The following is an 18,450-nucleotide window of genomic DNA, read 5'->3' as shown; positions in this document are numbered from 1 at the left end:
TGGGCCGCTCCCCTCTGACACGTTCTTTTGGCCAGCTGAGCGAGCGCTACCAGGGGCGTTGCGTGCGTTGCTGCCTGGCGTGCCGTACGCAGCTTCGTGCGCGTCGGCCGCCACTGCTTCTGGCGCGTGCCTCGCGCCATCGTTTTCTGCCGCGTCGCTCGCGATGCTTGAAGTCTTCGGTTGATCACCAATGTCTGCATGCTCGTAATCATCGTAAACAACGTTGAAAATTTCATCGGAAGACGGGTATACCGGCTCGGTGGAGTTCCAATTCCATGACCTCGCTTCTTCAAAGACCACGTCACGCGTCACAACCACTTTATTGGTCGAGGGGTTGCACGCACGGTATGCCTTTGTTCCCTTTTCATAGCCAACCAACACCATTGGAGTACTCCGATCCGCCAATTTGCTAGTATGCCCGGTCACTGTCTTCACATGCGCCACGCACCCGAAAGTGCGAAGATGATCAACCGTGGGCTTGTGTCCGTACCATGCTTCGTACGGCGTCATCCCAACCACACTCTTGGTTGGAGCCCGGTTCAGCAAATAAACGGCCGTATTGACCGCCTCACCCCAAAACTTGCCCGGCATGCCTTTACTCTTCAGCATGCTTCGTGCCATCGCTACCACAGTCTGATTCCTCCGTTCCACAACACCGTTTTGCTGCGGTGAATATGGCGCCGTAAGATACCTCTTGATCCCTTGAGCTTCGCAAAATTCCGTGAATGCACGAGACTTGAACTCACCCCCCCCCCCCCCCCCGATTGGTACGGAGGGCCTTCGGCTTGGCTTCAGATTCTACTTCAGCCGCCATCTTTATTATCCTGAAGGCTTGCAAAGCTTGGTCCTTTGTCTTCAACAACACGATCCACATGAATCTGCTGAAGTCGTCGACGACGAGCAAGAAGTATCTATTTCCGGCAGGGGTAGCCGGTGTAATCGGTCCGCACAAGTCTCCGTGGACCAACTCAAGAGCTTTACTCACTCTAAAGTTTCCCTCTCTTGGGAACGGGGCTCGCCTTTGTTTCCCAATGAGACAACCGTCGCACACTTGGTCAACATGATTGATGCACGGTAGACCACGTACCATCTCCTTTTGTCCAAGTTGCCGAAGAGCCTGGAAATTTATATGACCGTAGCGCGCGTGCCACTTCCATGCCGAATCGTCCATGCTTGACAAGAGACATACTAGATCCACACGATCTAAGTTGAGGACGTAAAGCCTGTTCGGTGACCTCTGCACCTTCATAATTAGCATCCTCCGACGGTCATACCCCCATAGATAGCCATCTTCGAGCACAATCTTGCAACCACGCTCCTCGAGCTGACCAAGACTTATGATGCTGCTCTTTAGCTTGGGAATATAGTACACATCCGTGAGTACCTTGTGACCGCCGTTCTTCAACTCAAACAGGACAGTACCTCGCCCTGCGATGTCAACGGTCCGTCCGTCGCCGAACCGAACCGTGCCTCCCACCGAAACACTGAGCTCAGAAAACTGGTCCTTGTCGCCGGTCATGTGGTTGCTAGCGCCCGTGTCGAGGTACCACACGTGCCTCGACGTGTTCATCCTCTTCTTATCGTGAAGATAAACTGCCTCCTCTATGAGCGTGACAACCTCTGTAGCCGGCGCCTTTGGAGCTGGACTGTCCTTGTCCATTAGCTCGCATACTTCGACCATGAGCATCATGTCTCCATCATCGCCTCCTTTGGCCAGGAGAGCTTTCTCCTTCGGTGGTTTCTTGCACTCCGACTTGAAGTGCCCCATGATGCCACAGTTGTGACACTTGATCTTGCGCTTGTCGAACTTCTTCTTCTTCGGAGCGCCGTCGCCGGCGTTCTTCTTACTTTGTTCTTTTGGCGCACGATCTTGGCGAGTGTTGCTGCTAGAGCCCTCGCCTCCTCTCCTTGAGTCCAGCGCCAGCCACTGAGCCCGTGTGAGCATGACATTCTCATCGTTCCTCCCATCCCCGAGACTGTACCACATACGCTCGTCGTGAGCCTTGTAGCGTCCGACGAGATTGTCGATGGAGAGTCTCGAGATCGACGCACTACTCGATCGCCGTGACAATTTGCAGGTACCGGGGAGGGGCTGCGCGCAAGAACCGCCGGACAACCGAGGTCTCCGTGAGGTTTTCACCAAGCGCGCGGATCTGATTGACGAGAGTAGCCACCCGTGAAGCGAACGCATCCACGGACTCATTGTCGCCCATGACCAAAGTCTCATAGTTCCTTAGGAGAGTTTGGAGATTGGCTTGCTTGACGCGGGTGTGTCCCTCGAACATGAGCTTCAAGGTATCCCACGCTTCCTTCGCCGTTTCTTTGGCGATCAGGTGTTGGAGGACATCCATCGGCATCACCGAGTAAATCGCCGACGCCGCCTGCCGATCCTTCCGGTGCTCGGCTCCCTCCTTCTTGAGCGCGTTGCCTCCTGGGTCGACCGCGTCCCATAGCTCGTTGGCGCGGAGACCACACTCCATGAGGGCCTTCCAGACCCCGAAGTTCTCGCGATCAAATCGTGGGTACGACGAACTCGCCGGAGCAGCAAATACTTTAGCCACACCGGAGTATTCTGCCAGTTGCTTGTTCTTATTGTCGTCCGCCATGATCCTCCGTTACTAGAAGACCAACCTTGCTCTAGATACTAATTGTTGGCCCAGATCACGATGCTGCCGAGTACCTTCCGACAATATACGTGTACGAGCTTGTCCGATTAGCTTCCGAGTCGCCGGACGACGGAGACGCAATACGCACGTACTAGCTAAGCTAGCAAGCAGGCAGCCTGGTGGATGCTTTGGATGTCTAGCTAGCTTAGCACAAGAAACAAGCACAGGAGACACGCTTGAGTTGATCGCAAAAGGCTCGTGTCGAGCCTTTGGATTTTTATTGCTTTGTTTGATCTGATGTTACAACGTAGGGGTACACGAGTATTTATATTAGCTGCTAGCCTATTACAAAACCGAGTCGGTGACTGCTCCTAGTCCATACCGGACAGGACTTCTACTACGTGGTTGATTCCAACAGAGAAGATACACTGCAGCAAGTATTTTTCAGGCACTAATTTGACAATATATTAGACAAATTACATACAAATCTGTAAAATTCCTCTGACATAGAAGTGGATAAACAGCTGATTGGTGCCACAGGAGCAATCTCATCGAGTTGTTTGCGAATTGGAAGATAATAACTGATAGAGTTAATCAAGGCCGCCACACAATAGTAGTATGTTAACAGAGGAATAAGTGGTGAGCAAAATTTACCCAGTGACGGAACTTTTTGTTGACTTTCCAAAGGAGCCATCCACGCTTCATTTGTTCCTTTTCAGAATAAAATAGCCCTTTATTCCTACAGGGGCACAATGAGCACATATTAGCTTGAAAAAACGCATGCTATCTGTGCATCCTCCGCTTCTTTGGAACGCCCCCGCGTCGTCCGGACGGACGGCACGGGCGGCGCCCCCGATCTCCTCCACCGGCCGCCTCCTCTGTGCTTCTTCCCTTGCCGCCGCCGGATGACGCCGTCGGGCAAAGCCCGCGGCGGTGGGACGTTGTCTTTCTTTTCCGAATCTTCCCTTCTAGCCCGACGGCGACGACTAACTGCCCAAGGCGCTCCTCACCGGCGGCTGGTTGATTCGAGCAGTGTTCATGATGGTTAGCCACATCATCCCATGCCTTGTGAGATGGACTGCATCTCCTCCCGTCCGTGCGTGTGATTTGATTGCAGCGGAAAACGGATCTGAGGCGGACTGCATCGGCTCCATGTCCATGCGTGCTCCTGCTGGACGGCGAACCTTCCACCTCTTGCCACGGTGGCTCAATCATGGGCCTCTGGTGCTGAGGGTGCCTCCTTTACATCGCTGGCTGGCGCACATTAGAGAGCATGTCCGCCATATGTGCTCACTACGGCGCACCGCTAGCCCAGTCAGCTCGGCAATGGGCATTGTCTTCACAGCGACGGCGACGGTTGCCAAAAGGCTCGACCGTGGTTGTGACGCTTGGAGCGCGTGGGCGGTTGCTCTGTTGACGGTTGCATGGATCCTGGATGGCCTGTGGAGCTCGTGGCCAAGATCGCGGCGCGATCCCGGCGTGGACAGCGGCGTTCGGTCACATTCTGGCGACGCGCGTGCCTCCAGCCGCGGTCGTCCATTGTGATGGAGGTGAGGGGCATGATGCCATCTGCGGATGCCTACAGATGTTCCTTGTCTGGTACCCTTGTGTGGCGTTTCCTGAGATCTTCGGCGCTGTGCACGGTTCACCATGACAAGGTACAAGCGGCGGCGCCACCACATCGCACTATCCGCCTCGTCAGCAGGGATCTAACGGAGGTGGGCATGTCATTATGGAGCGAAGGCCAGAGGTTCTACGCACTTATATTGTGTGAAACTTCTTGGTAATGGCGGTGATGTATGAAGAAGACTGGATGGGCTAGATCGGAAGAAGTTTGCGTGTCGGACGATTGGAGCTTAGCAGCAGTAATCTCGGCGAGTGGGCGGCGACACTGGCAGACTTTGTTCTTGGTGGTCTCAGTTCCGGGGTGAAAGCCCTAGGTCTTGTACCTGGCAATGGCGGCCTCATAGTCGTTTCCTTGTTGAAGGCATTGTTTGGAGATTGGACCTTCTTCAGGGTGAAAACCCAGGATCTGACTAGGATGGTCGGACGGTGTTTGTGCACTATAACCTTCCTGAAGGCGTCGTTTTTGGAGAATCTTTTTCGGAGTCTAGGTGTTGCCACCATTGATGGTGCTCTTGTTGTTGCGAGTCTCTCTTTGTTTTGACGAGGCTTTCGTTTTTTCTTTTTTTCATTTTTTTGCTGTGTGCATCCATCATGTCTAGACTTGCTCTGTACATGATGTTGTTGCAGAGGCCGGGTGTAATTGATATCATCTTGATATTAATATATTCCCTTTATAAAAAAATGATGACGGGAGAATAATGTCGAGAAAAACAAAGTAAGGAACATACGTACCAAACACTGCGAAGGAGGCAGGTAATGATATGGTGGATGAGGCTACGAGGACCCGGGTCATAGCCTCTGAGGGCGCATTCGTCGACTGCTTGAGACCAAGTGCCGCTCCTGAGGTGGTACTGAGCAAATTCGCGAGACTTTATCTTTCTGTAGACGATCGAGTCGGCCATGATGGTAGGCAATGCCTTAGAGGAGACATAGAGAGTTCTTTCATCGATGAAGAGGGCATGATCTCCAATGCTCGTCACCGGGATAAACCTTCCCAACATAATGTCCACAAGTTTGTAAACTAGAATGTGAGAAAAGGAAAGGTCAGTATGGCCGACAACCAAGATCTCCGAGTCACATTCTACCAGGTAGGCAGGGTATGAGAGAATGTCTGCCGGGCATGTGGCGATCAACTTAGGTAATGCCGGCTGCCGAGAACCCAATTCCCCTGCCTCATCCTGCAGGGGTGGAGGATCTATCTGGAGAAACTGCGTGGCACCTATTTGCTTGCACACCAAATATAGCTTGCCACGGAATGAGAAGGGTTCGATACAAGGTGGAACTGCCCAGCTTGCCATGGTCCACTGCCGATCCTGGGAGGTAGCAAAGGCCAATTGTCGTAGACGGTGAAACAAAAGCATGACGGTGCAAACTCCAGAACTGAATGAGGCAGCAGCACATATGCCGTATCTGATGTAGTACCAGATATCCTGCTCAGGTAGTCTGTCAAGATTCCTCTCCAGCTGCGTGTGGAGGGTGGACAGCGGCGGGAGCTCGGGGATGTCGCCGGTGAAAGGGTGGAGGAGACGGACGGCGGTGTCTTCGTCCCTCTGGAGGAGGAGCAGGCCGTCGACGGAGTCCAGGGCGCAGTGGTTCTTGAACAGCGGGATCTTGGCGCGGACGAAGGCCCCGTGTCGAGGTTCAGGAAGCGGACGCGCCCGCCGAGCTTGGTGTGGCCGGGGTGGATGCCGTGGCCCTCCGGCAGCATCATCCAGCGGCGCGGGTGGAAGCGCGGGTCGCCGACGCCGCGGCCCCGCGGGCAGACGGTGTCGGATCGCCAGCTTGTGCAGACGGCGCGGAGACGGACGTAGTCCATCACGTCGACGGCCAGAACGCGCCATGATACCAGGCGAAGCAGGTCCCCGGGCAGCGACGGCCAAAGGGGCGAGGATGCGCCCGTGCTGGCGCCAGGAGTTGCCGCCGCGGAGCGGCGGCGGCGTTTCCTTGCAGTCGGCGTTTCATGAAACCTTGATGACATCCTGCGTCTTGCGTCCTCAAGTTCTCACATTTCATTAAATTAAAGAGATCTGATTGACAAATTAAGAGATCCTCAAATTTTGGATCTGATTGACAAATTAAGAGATCCGCAAATTTATATACTGGATATTACACCGGTCAGTCCGTAGGGTGTTTCTCTAGGTTGCAGTCAGTAAGTATAGAATTTTTGTTTCCTGTATTATTTCACGCATTTTGGCAAAGGAAATGATTCCCATCAACCGACCGATCTCGTGCGAACGTCCGCCACCTCCGTGTCCATTGGATGGCTCTTAATCAGACGGTTAGGAGCCAACTCCTCCGTGTTCACGTTCTGCAACTGGTCCATCGTTTCATAAAGGGTTATGCAACTAGGCCCTTGTTGCAAATCGACCATGGGTTAGATCCTGCAGTGGTTGGGACTATGGAGGGTGTCGGCGGCCGGGACTAGGGAGGGCAGCGGTGCAGGCCTACCGGGTGACCCGGGCAGACCCCCGCGGCGGCGATGATGGTAGGATCTCCGCCGGCGGTGGCCGGCCTCTATACGGATCCAGAGATCCCTTTTTCCATGTTCCTGTAAGCCGGTGTAAGTGGTAGGTGGTGGCAGTGATGGTTGTGGTGCTCCCCGGCGACGATGATTTGTGCTCCCCGGTGTGCTTCTGAAACAGCGAGAGCGGCGGCGTTATTGCTCTGTTGAGGTTGGCGACGCCCTCGACGCTAGCAACGACACCGGTGTTTATGCACATTTTTCAGTTTTAAATTTGGATTTCCTCCACTTAAATTTGAAATTTACCCAGCCTTTTGAGTACTAGGTTCTCCCCCTTATCCTAACAGATCGGTACCCAGACCATATCCTTGGGCAGCTCGGATGTACTATCTTTTCGTTCAGATCACATCATCTCAAGCACGGAATCTTATTAGTGGATCAGAAGACTATGATGACCCGTAGATCTTCAGATGTTGATTTGCAGAGCAGGGCCGGAATGCGAGGATTGCTTTCTTCGAAAAGTATCATATCTTCTTTCCCTATGGAGAAAGCAGAAACCAGAAACGTGTGGAGGTTCGATCTCTTACCCAAAGCAATTGAGGCTGGTGGAATCTTCCCCTATAGACTCTGAAAAAGCAGTGTGTACCTTTCCCCTATAGACCCCGAAAAAGCATCGTGTACCTTTCCCTGCAACATTACATATGTTGCAAAAGTTCTCCCACCACATCACCATTGTTGCAAAAAAAGTGAAGACAAGAAGAAAAAAATCTGCAACACCACCTATGTTGCAAAAAAAATCTGCAACACAATCTATGTTACAAAAAAAAAATACAACATAACCTCTATTGTAAATGTTTCTGTAACAAGACCTCTATTGCAAAGTAAAGTAAGACGTTGGGCCACTTGATTGAGTCAAAAAGATCCGTCGGCCGACGCGTCGGAGCCCCCTTTTGGCAATGTGCGTTCAGTGGAAAACAACAAAGGTGCCCATAAGGTAGGATGTGCATGTGTGCCTTCACGGGTGAGTGTGTGTACATGCATGTGAAATAAAAAAACACAACAAGTCATGTTTTTTTAAGAAAATGCCATCATGGCGGTTTATATTTCATGTGAAAACAATGATACATCGTTTGTCAATACATCAAGCATTAAATCCGGAGGCTCTGATTTCCACACGATAGTTCGAGGGACCTCCAAATTCCTAACCAACAAATCTGCTGCCATATTAGCTTCCCTAGGGCAATGAGAAAAAATTAAAGAAATAAAATTACGAGCTAAGAAAGAGCATTCTTCATAAATTGCTGCTGCCGGTCCAAGCGAATTTCCTTCGTTTTGCATGATTTCAATGACTTCCATGCAATCGCCTTCTACGTATATCTTGTTGCATCCAATTTCACTTGCGAGGAGAAGTCCATCTCTTAAGCCTCGTGCTTCCGCCGTGGCCGCTTCTTCAACAAAAGGGATGTTGTTGCAAGATGCCGCCACAAAGAAACCGGAGTGGTCTTGAAGTATAGCACCTGTAGCGCTAGTGCCACTGTCAATGTCGAAACCAGCGTCCACATTCAGCATGATTGTGCCCTCTGGTGGTTTCTCCAGCCATGTCTCCTAATTCTGCTGTGCTTGAACTTTGCTCTTGAGCAATTTTTTGTGAGTGCCGATATTGCTTGCGCCGATCTGGTAGGCTCGTGCAGTCGCTCGCCGTGTGTATACCTGCGGCGTTCCCACCACTAAGTACCACATAGCCGTGGCAACAAGGTCATTGCGCTGAACATCATTAACCAATGGAAAATGTTGGCAGCCGGTGCGCCGGCCGAATGAAGCGTCGGTCGCGTCCACGCACGAAGCGTTATCCTCTCGTTTAGGCAGCCACGTGGCGCGGTGGCCCACCAAGCTAGTTTTCCTCCCCTTTTTTTCTCTCCGTTCTGCGCCTTATCCCCTACCTCAGCCTCCTTTTCTTCCAGCGAGCCGGTACGCCGGCGTAACCAGCGGAGACAGTGCGCCGCGTACCACTCGATTCCACCGAGCGCATTCGCCATACCCCCTCTGCCTATCTCCCCCCCCCAATCCTCCTCCACGCCATGGTCGTGCACCACATCCGCCTAGTCCTCCTCTCGCCGTGGTCATGGCGCCCGCCTAGATCCTCCCCGCCTGGCTGTGCTACAACCATCAACCATTCATGCTACAACCGGCCATCGGATATGCTGCATCCGGCGACGGGGAGGTCGCGGCTGCCGCCGCCGACAATGCACTTTTTTCCTACAACCGGCAATGGAAAAGCTACCAGCGGCCGACGGATTTGTTGCAACCGGTGTTGCAATTTGCCAGAACCGGCCACGTTTGCTGGAAGCGACCGTCGCAAGATTGATGAAATGCTGCGACCAGCCTGCTAATTTGCTGGAACCATTGTCACGGTTTGCTGGAACCGGCTTTTCCTCCCTTGATGGTGACCATGGTGACCGTGGTGACAACGGCGCATGCAATGCGTTTTCCCCTCTCTATTTTTTTGCTAGAACCAGTGTCTTTTTTTGCTTGAACCAGACACATTTTTTGCTACCATCACTTTTTGATTTTCTGGAACAGTCCAAATTTTGCTACCACCGTATTTTAATTTTGCTGGAAGCAGCCTTATTTTTTGCTACAACTGTCTTCTGGTTTTGCAATGGCGGTCATGTTGGAAACCGTTGGTAGCGGGAGGGCTGCTACCATTGGCGACCGTTGGTAGTGAGGCGGAGCTGCATCCATGGCAGTTGATTGAAGCTCTCTCTATCATCTGGTTGAAACCTTTTCAATGTAAGGTTGAAGCATTTTGCGCGAGCGGTTGCATCTCTCCCCTGATTCGCAGTGCCGATTGAAGCTTTTCCATATAGGGGTTGAAGCTTTTCCAGCCAGGGGTCGAAGCTTTTTTTTCCAGCGTTTGCAACACAGGGGGTTTGCGACGGTTTCAATAGCGTCGACTGACTGGGTGGCCGTCGTGGTTGGCTGCAGCGAGCATCAACGGCAAGGGGCGGCGGCGGAGCTAACCCCGTCGCCATTGAGAGCTCCAACGGCAGGTGTAGCTGTTGCATAGGTCGAGGCGACGACGAAGACAACCGACGAGGATGGGGACTAGGATGGCCAGCTGGCGAGGATGGGGACTAGCGAACGAGGACGAACGGCGAGGGTCGGGACCGGCGACGAGGACGGCCACCAGAGGGGATTGGAGGCGCGGCGACGAGGACGCCGAGCGGGAGCTGCAGATCTAGCCCGAGGTAGAAGAAGGCCGGGACGGATCTTTTTTTTGCTGCATCCAATGGCCACGCGGGCTCGCATCCAAGGGCTGGGGCGCGACCGGCCGAAACTTTCGGCCGGCGCGCCGGCGCCTAGCATCGCCCTTAACCAATGCCTTAGTTGGATTCTTGGACAAGAGGAGGTCAACCATCACCGAGACATCCTCTCATTCCACCATGCATACCTCATTCACCACTGCTACCATACCTAGTAAACGTCACACCTCCTGTACTCGAGGGCACAAGAATAAAGCATGCCGGCCGGATGTTCTCACAATCTGAACTGCATAAGGGGCATTGAGAACTCGTAATTATATGTCTGTTCGCTAAGACTCATTGACATGAAAGAGCTCCAAGCAAAGTTTTCCACACATGAATTTTCACTTTTAAAGGCACACCGTAGTTTCTAAATGGTCCTCCAAACTGGACTAGTACTTGAGGCTTGTATCGAATTTGTCATCCTCAACTTTCGCCCGTGTTGGTGTTCTCATTCTTCATGATAGGCCGACCTCACTGTAAAATTTCCACTTCTGTTAAAATGCCAAGAAACAAAATCATCCATCAACCCCAGAGCCAAGGGGATGTTGAGGATACGTTGTGCATCAATTGGCCAAAACATATCATTAATTAACTGTTCATCCCAAGCTCTATTATCCGCATCAATGAGTTCCGGCACGTGTTTAGTTTGCACAAAGCTAGTCTTTTATCAAAAAGAGATGTGCATGTGCGGTGATTTTTTTTGAACTATAACCACAACACTTATTTTGAACGGAGGGAGTAGCATACAGGAGTATGTGATGCATCTGAATTTGGCATTAGGAGTCTTTGGGATAAATGCGAAGGATACAAAGGGTGACTGACAATCATCAAGCCAGCCTTGTATCATTCTCCCAAGACAAAAAATAGCATATCCTTCAATGTTGTCTCCCCATGTGCCGGAGAACTAAGGGCCTGTTCGGTTCCAATAAGTCATAAGCCAGGTGACTTAAAACCAGTGACTTATAAGTCACGCCTGTTTGATTGTCACCTGACTTATAAGTCATCTGACCACACCTTCCCACCTTGTTTTTTAATGTAAAGGTGGTGGGACCCACGCAAAAGGGGGTGACTTATAAGTTTTAAGTTGGGGTAGAGCAACTTATGACTTATAAGTTGGGGTGACTTATAAGTTGGGTCTGTTTGGCAAAATAAGTCATTTTTTCATTTTTCGACTTATAAGTTGGTGACTTATTTGAAACCAAACAGGCCCTAAGTTACTCTAGTAATAATGTTTTACACCTCAAAGTTTCTCTCCCCTCGCGCCCAAGATTTAAGCCTCCCTAATAATAAAATTATTGAGTTACAAAAAGCACAGCACTCGCTGGCGCAGGACGTGCAAGGTTACAGTAAGGCGCCTCATCCGAAAACTGTCTGTCCTTAGCCAAGACTTAGGCTGGTGAGGAGATCCGCTCAGCATCACTGATCCGATGGCTGGATAAAGTCGGAATTGAAATCGCATCAATCGAAGAGCTTGAGTAGAACTTGGTTGCATGATAAAGCAGCTAACGCGCCTAGCACAGTACAAGTCCTTGCCACCAACTGCACGATTTCTTACACAGCACAGCTGTCCAACTGCACGATTTCTAGCTGTTGCTGCGGAGAAGGATTATGCGGCATCAATTCAGATGCAAGAACTGGAAAGAACATCGTCAAACATGTGTGTTGGTGTGCAAGCTACTTACAGCTGGGCATCACTGGCAGTCCTTTTCGATTTGTGCTTTGACTTCTTTTCTTTCTTCTTGTGGCTGTAGAAGTTTTCAGATAGCAAGTATGAGTACATGATGAGGGTAACAATCATGGAGGGCATGCAGGCTTGTGGAGTTGAGAGAACTTACTCATCATGAGAGCTTGAGCTTGGATCCAAACAATGCTTCAGCTTGCGATCAGCATGCCTCATTTCTTTCGTACCAGGTAGTTGAAGCTGGCTAACCTGCATATTTACATACACAGATAATAGAGGCAACGCCAAAGGTACTGTTAAGGGCATCAATGTTCAAATACCCTCCTAAACAGTGGCATATGTTCAACCAAGAACCATCTTGGTTAATCCTTTTCTGTTAACACAAAGTGTTCATGCAGACCGGTGAAATGAAACACACAGTTCAAGAACAACTATTGGTGGGAGTTTACATGATTGTGTTATAAACTGTATCTGTGCCAAGCCAGGTGAACATTCTTACCAGGTGATTGATTGAACTGATTATCTGAATAAATTGTTCGACAGGACAATCAAAGTGTTGCCTTGAAAAAACACTTTCCAAGTATCTGTGAACAATCAATGAATTTACCAAGATCAACAATGAGTAAATGTAAGATAAAATATTGCATCATGAAACGCAGAGTTCTGACAAATTAAGGTCATAATAAACAAAGATAAGTTTACGACCTTTCAAAATCGAGGACACTGAGTGCACTGTTGGACTTGTACAGAGCAGCCAAAGCCAACTGTAAAAGTTGGAACATACTATCCAATCAGATCGCATAAGAAATTGGTTGAAACTCTGGGGTCTGAATACCCTAAGCTTGATGCTGAGGATTAAGCTTTCTTAATCGATGCACATTAACACACTAACTGAAGATTAACCATAGAATTTATAGTTTAAGACTACCTGTCCAGGAGTATAGAGAAGAGGTGCATCAGTCAACATCATTGTGTCAACCTCAGAATTCGCAGTTTGATGCAAATCCTACAATACAAACATCTGATGCATAAGCAGGGCAGTCATAAAGCTTGCATGTTTTGTTATTCATATTAGCTTTCTTTCCTTCCATGTAAGAAATAAGGTGAAAGAGCTTCTTTTACATTAAACTGGTTTTATAAATTTGGCAATGGATGCTTTAGTTATTGTTTGAGAAAGTCACACAAATTAGTTCACAATATTTATTTGCCTTATTTGCTTATGTGGCGAATTGGTGTATGATGTGTCTTACTATCTAGTAGAAAGAAGTGAAAAAAGTTAATGTTCAGCACTAGCCATAGTGTGACATTGTAAAATCGATAAGACTTGATGGTTCATGTTTTCTGTATCCTTCTGTTGATGCAATTCCAAAAGCCAATGTGGCACCAACTCAATTTTCACAACTAACATTCATGCATTATCCTATCAATGTTTTGACGGTCACCTAGGAAACCCAATGTTGTAGATAAATAGTTCATTATTTTCCTTATTCTGATATCACAGCATTTTAAACTAATGCTTAACTCAGAAGTTTATGCTGGGATCTTGGTATTATCAATTAGTAAAAACCCCAGTATTCTCAGTTAACCTTCATCTACAAGTTTAGGATTAAGCAAACCAGACTTCTATCTTGAACTCACATTATTTTCTCAGTGATTGGGACATAGAATTTGTGACTGCCATTCATAAGATACTATGGTTATGCAAGTGATTGTCGAGAAACATCGGGTAAAATATAGAAGATAATTTACGTAGACATGTCAGACAAGGCTAAAACAGTAAACATTTTATTAATTTGTTCTTGAACAGTATGGCAAAAGGGTGAAAGGAATGTATGACCTTCAACCGTTGGTGTGCACCATTACCTGCCCTACAAAAATCCTTCGTAGAACAAAAAAGAAGAATGTCATTAGCCAATGCAGCCATAGGATAAGCTAAAATACGATGGACTTATAATGCTGAATATAACGGAATGTTCACACAGAACTTACATCCATGTCATCAATAAATCCTTCGATAGAACGATATGGAGCATAAACGATCAAATCAAAATCTAAAGACTGCAAGAAAGCAAGAAATTTAGTGTCACATTCTGTTTGCTTGGAGGTGCTATAAAACTTGAATATGGAAATGGCATACTTTCAGAACAATCATCTCATTATTTAGAATGATCTGGTGGTCCTGCTGAATCCCTTTGCCAAGTTCCTCAGCAGAAACATGATTTTCTTCCACTTTGCAAGAAGCATATACACAAGTTAACCTGTCAAAATAAAATTGTTAACTTGGCCACTGGCAAATACTAGGGTCAGGAAATAACATGATAGGAATATAAGACACTAAAGACGCTCATACTTTTAACTTTGATTAGGATACACATATTCACTTTGCACAGAACTATGAAGGGTCCCATTCGTTTGCCTAGTTTTCTAGTTACATTTGAGAGGGAAGTAAACCCATAGCTGAGTATTCATAGACCAGGATTTTATGTGTTCTGAACCACGAAACTATTCAAGTTATCACCGCTGCTTACATAATATGCTTTGGGTGGTGCTCCATTACAGACCACTGTAGATAGAATCTCTTGAAATATATGATCGCTGTAGCCTGCAAAGCACAACTGACTGTCAGCACTCGATCACTAAGCTAGCAAAGGCACGGTATCTTGGAAGAGAAATGTTTTACCTGAATTTTATGGGGGAATTTGAATGCTCTGCACACTTCTTGAATCTTTTGCTCGTAAAATATCCGCATCACTTGCTCCTCTTCGCAGGATAGAGGCTTCACACTCGAGCTCCCAACAACTGAATTCAAAAGAGTGGTTTATAACACTATAATACATCTAAATGCGAGTAGTCGAACAAACTCTGCAAAAACTTACTATGAACATTCGCCAACAAAGAAACAAGCACAACTATGAAAGAACAAAACTTTTAAGTGAAATCAGTGCATAGACAGCGCTTCTGATGCTCATGGCTACTCATAGAAACATATGGGCAGCATATAAATCATCAAAGGCGTGTACCATGGTCGGGCACGGGTTCTGGGTTCGATATCGAGCCATCAACAGGGTCCACCTTCAATCGCGTCGTCCCATACTTCACAAAGAAAACGAAGGGAACACAAAATGAGCAGCCACACATAAGCTAAATAAACAAGTGAAGGAATGCAATGGCGCTGGGAGAAGCCAACTTGGGCGAGGATCTCCGCTGAACGCCGGTTCGCCGTCGTCCACTTATTCACCTGCAAAGTAGAATCGCAGGCATCAGCATACCATTAACATGTGATGTCCAGAGCATATGCTATAGTATAGGGTAGCCGTCCCAGGCCAAAGCAAACCCTGGGCACCAAGCAGGGAAGAAGAATGAATGGACCGGAGAGGGAGGGCTACCAGGTCCTGCGGCTGGAAGATCCACCGCTCCCGGTGCGTGGAGGTCTGGAAATCCGACATCTTGGCCGCTCCTCCCTCAGCTCTCAGCAGCCGAATCGAGCCCCCCTCCCCCCTGCTGGTGAACACCGCGAGATGCCCACCGCCTGATGGAAGCGGGTGTGAAGGGGATGCCGTAATACTATGGAGTCCTGCCGGTGGACGCCGAGGAGGGGCGCGGCGACGGGCGGCAGCGGCAGCGGCAGCGGCGGTCCGGCCGTCAAGGGGTTTCGGTGGCGCCGGTTGGGGAGCAGAACCCTCCCGGTCTGGTGTTATGGAGCCCGAGTGGTGCGGGCCTGACCGGCCCGGACACGGCGACGAACACGAAGAGCCCGGCTCGCTCGATTGGACCGGCCCGGTAGAGATTACCGGGACGGGATGGGCCTGGCCGTCTGGTGTTTTCACCACCATCCTCCACGCGTTTTGATCTCGTCGTCGGCATATCCTTTCTTTTTACCTGCCCCAGCCGAGCGCCGTTGAACCGGGCGACCAATCCCTCCCTGCCGCCGGCGAGCAATCTCCGCCACGGCCGCCGCAGCAGCAGCGAGGAGAGGAGGAGGGGTCCGGCCGTCCGGGATGGGCGACGAGCGCGTGAAGGCGGAGGCGCTGCAGATCCTGGGCCTGTTCCAGGTGCTCCCCCGCCTCGTCGTCTTCGACCTCGACTACACCCTGTGGCCCTTCTACTGGTACGCCCCGCTCCTCGGCCCCGATTCCGCTGGGTTCCGCCGGTGATCTGACGCTCGATTGGGCTTTTCCGTTCGCCAGCGAGTGCCGCTCGAAGAGGGAGTCGCCCAGCCTGTACCGCCACGCCAAGGGCATCATGTGCGCGCTCAAGGAGAAGGGGGTCGACATGGCCATTGCGTCGCGCTCGCCCACCTCCGACATCGCCAGGGTCTTCATTGACAAGCTCGAGCTCCAGCCCATGTTCGTCGCACAGGTAAACCTCGCCCAGCAGCTGGTTTTAGTACATCCTCGGCGCACCGGAATTCAGTCAGCTTGTTAGCAATCAGCCCAGTGATGTAAAAGTAGCTAAAATTGGGCATGTGCATGCGTGCAGAATGGTTCTTCGATGCACAAAGCATGGAGCACATTCGAAACGGATAATGTTTTCCTTCCTTTGATTTGACCATGAAAGCCTTGAGCTGAATGAGACCAGAATCAAGAATGGGCAGGCCCTTGAGAATGTTGGATGCTGATCTTGTTATTTCATCTTAAGCTTAGTACACAACGAACATGTCTCATTAAATCACAGAAAGACTCACAGAATATAGATACAAACTGCATACAGATTTAAGGTATGTTGATGAGAAAGTTGACATGCCAATATAATTTTGTTAACATCTTAACTTTAGACTTAGTACACAATAAACACCACATATAATTAATCTAGTAGAAGAGCACTGCGGAATTACTCATGCTCTTCTTTGTACAAAGTCCCAGAAAAAACATCATTTGAAATATCTCTTATGTGCGATCATCTATGACAATGCATGGTATGCACCTTTGTCTTCAACTCATAGATCCTAGTTAAGCATGTGCACATTTTTGTAACAAGAACTGGACGTATTGCTTACTCTTGGACTCTTGGTCTGTATGAAGGAAATATTCTCCAGCTGGACTCACAAGACGGAGCATTTCCAAAAGATCCACAGAAAAACTGGGGTTCCGTACAAGTCCATGCTGTTCTTTGACGACGAGGACAGGAATATTCAATCGGTAATGTCCTAATTCTTAGTGCAGTCATCTTTATCCACAAGTACTATAGATAAATGTTGAACGTCTTAATACAGAATATTCAGTATCTGGTCTACAGTGGAGTTTTATTCAACTTGCCAGGTTTTGCATTAAATTTGTGGTGCATATATATTGTTGGCTCTTAGTCTGTTGATTTAGTATTTGCTACAAGGTTCAAAGTTCTTACGCTGTCTGTTTTCAGGGGCTAGGTTATTGTGGTTTTGTCTTACCATTGCTCTTAGGCTCAGCTGCGGTTGCTGAACTGTGTTTTGTCCTTCTTATTTTATAATTTACTTTGGAAAATTAGCCAGAAAAGTAAAGTGGGTCATACAAACACTAAAATAGGGAAGAGTGGGTGGGGCAAACAGGATTGTGAGAACCCACCTCAATGCCGAACACAGCCTTAGTGTGTAGAATAAATATTTTCAGTAAGCTTTATAATTTTTTCTCATTGTTCACGGTCTAGCTGAAGCTTGTTTGGTAAACTAGATTATTGTGGTTTCATCTTGTAACTGCATGCCCCAATCTGAGTTTCTGAGTAATATACAAGAATACTTTTGTAAAAAATAAAAAAAAACATGACCCAAGGGTCAACTGCTGTTTTTCAAAATTTCAGTTTATATGGGACCTCTAGTGGAAGGTATCCTTCAAAAGAAGCCATGTGATCTAGCTTTAAGATTACATACGCATGTAAGCTGAGACTGTGTTGGTTCTTTCTTCCAAGGGAGACATCTCTCCCACACTCATGTACTGTGGTTGGTTTTCCTTGAACAATGTTTTCATTCAGTAAGACTGGTTCCTTGATTTGAACCTTTGTAGCTTAGTCCTGTGCCAGATTTTTATGCTCCTTTTATTGTTCAGTTCTAGCTAATGGTCCTTCGATGTGATATCCAGTCTGTGATTATTATGCACGTGTAAATAGTTTTTTTACAAATCAGGAGCATGTTTTCGAGCGGCCTTAACTAATTTCTGTACCTCTTGCTTTCAGGTATCGAAAATGGGAGTTACTAGTGTTCTGGTAAACAACGGGTTGAATCTCGACATGTTTAAGTTGGGCCTCAGTAATTTTGCTACTACTGCTGCTGCACCTGAACCCGCACCTGCACCAGAGGACAAGTAACCTTATATTGTACAAGTAAAAACAGCAGACAGGGAAAACGCCCATGATTTACGGATACTTGTGAAAAATAAGCCTGTATTTCTTGTAGTTGATTGCCCTTGCTCATGGGCAGTAAAGCAAGGATGACTACTACTGAAACCATTCTGTGTGTAAGCTTGTGTTACTTGTGAAAGTGCGTTCCTTGTGAAAGGAAATGAATTTGGAACCATTTGGTTGACGATGTTAAAGATTGTTTGGCCAACTTTTGCTGAATGCTCATTAATCGTTACATTTTGAATATATCGCCTTCCTATCGTGTACGGTTAGCCCAGCGTTTAAATACAGTAGGACTTAATCGTTTTGAATCACCTTTGTCCTTCCTTAGGTTCACGCCAAGCTTCGCTTCATTTCTGTAGTCAGTATGGGAATGGGCTGGCCTGCTCCGGCCGTACGTGGTTCCTGCTGTCCCCTCTGTTCTGTTCAGGGACATGGAGTTGAGTGGCCTCATCGTTGGGC

At 48.6% G+C, this 18,450-nt stretch overlaps 2 protein-coding genes and 1 pseudogene across 4 annotated transcripts; 1 reads left to right on the top strand and 2 right to left on the bottom strand.

Annotated features, from left to right (window-relative positions):
* Positions 1-4,560: 4,560 nt before the first annotated feature.
* Positions 4,561-6,230, bottom strand: LOC123099542 (uncharacterized; annotated as a pseudogene).
* A 4,524-nt stretch (positions 6,231-10,754) lies between these two features.
* LOC123096046 (cyclin-H1-1) lies at positions 10,755-15,378 on the bottom strand. 3 transcript variants are annotated; one of them, XM_044517629.1, is made up of 14 exons: positions 15,066-15,378; positions 14,867-14,917; positions 14,700-14,772; positions 14,360-14,478; positions 14,208-14,281; positions 13,817-13,937; positions 13,669-13,737; positions 13,517-13,558; positions 12,608-12,685; positions 12,385-12,443; positions 12,179-12,263; positions 11,834-11,928; positions 11,681-11,743; positions 10,755-11,591 (listed from the first exon to the last, which is right to left on the bottom strand). In XM_044517629.1, exons 1-14 carry the CDS (start codon positions 15,123-15,125, stop codon positions 11,582-11,584), a joined length of 999 nt encoding a protein of 332 aa, XP_044373564.1. In that variant the 5' UTR covers positions 15,126-15,378; the 3' UTR covers positions 10,755-11,581. The 3 variants fall into 3 exon arrangements, with proteins under 3 accessions (XP_044373564.1, XP_044373565.1, XP_044373566.1); XM_044517630.1 differs by having other exon boundaries at positions 10,755-11,585; XM_044517631.1 differs by lacking the exon at positions 10,755-11,591 and having other exon boundaries at positions 11,677-11,743.
* Positions 15,379-15,534: 156 nt separating this feature from the next.
* Positions 15,535-18,198, top strand: LOC123096047 (magnesium-dependent phosphatase 1). Its single transcript, XM_044517632.1, has 4 exons — positions 15,535-15,787; positions 15,867-16,038; positions 16,701-16,817; positions 17,824-18,198. Exons 1-4 carry the CDS (start codon positions 15,678-15,680, stop codon positions 17,953-17,955), a joined length of 531 nt encoding a protein of 176 aa, XP_044373567.1. The 5' UTR covers positions 15,535-15,677; the 3' UTR covers positions 17,956-18,198.
* The last annotated feature ends 252 nt before the right edge of the window (positions 18,199-18,450 follow it).

The sequence above is a fragment of the Triticum aestivum genome, chromosome 4D (genome assembly GCF_018294505.1).
Source record: "Triticum aestivum cultivar Chinese Spring chromosome 4D, IWGSC CS RefSeq v2.1, whole genome shotgun sequence".
In the NCBI taxonomy this organism is placed as follows: Eukaryota; Viridiplantae; Streptophyta; class Magnoliopsida; order Poales; family Poaceae; genus Triticum; species Triticum aestivum.
Note: the sequence above shows the minus strand (reverse complement) of the source record. Positions and strands in the feature narration are given on the sequence as shown.

Coding starts and splice junctions, on each gene's coding strand:
- LOC123096046 (XM_044517629.1), bottom strand. CDS start 15,125: ATGTCGGATTTCCAGACCTCCACGCACCGGGAGCGGTGGATCTTCCAG. Junction 14,479..14,699: donor AGAACCCGTGCCCGACCATG/GTACACGCCTTT, acceptor TTTTGAATTCAG/TTGTTGGGAGCTCGAGTGTG. Junction 13,559..13,668: donor GATTTATTGATGACATGGAT/GTAAGTTCTGTG, acceptor TGTTCTACGAAG/GATTTTTGTAGGGCAGGTAA.
- LOC123096047 (XM_044517632.1), top strand. CDS start 15,678: ATGGGCGACGAGCGCGTGAAGGCGGAGGCGCTGCAGATCCTGGGCCTG. Junction 15,788..15,866: donor ACCCTGTGGCCCTTCTACTG/GTACGCCCCGCT, acceptor TCCGTTCGCCAG/CGAGTGCCGCTCGAAGAGGG. Junction 16,039..16,700: donor AGCCCATGTTCGTCGCACAG/GTAAACCTCGCC, acceptor GTCTGTATGAAG/GAAATATTCTCCAGCTGGAC.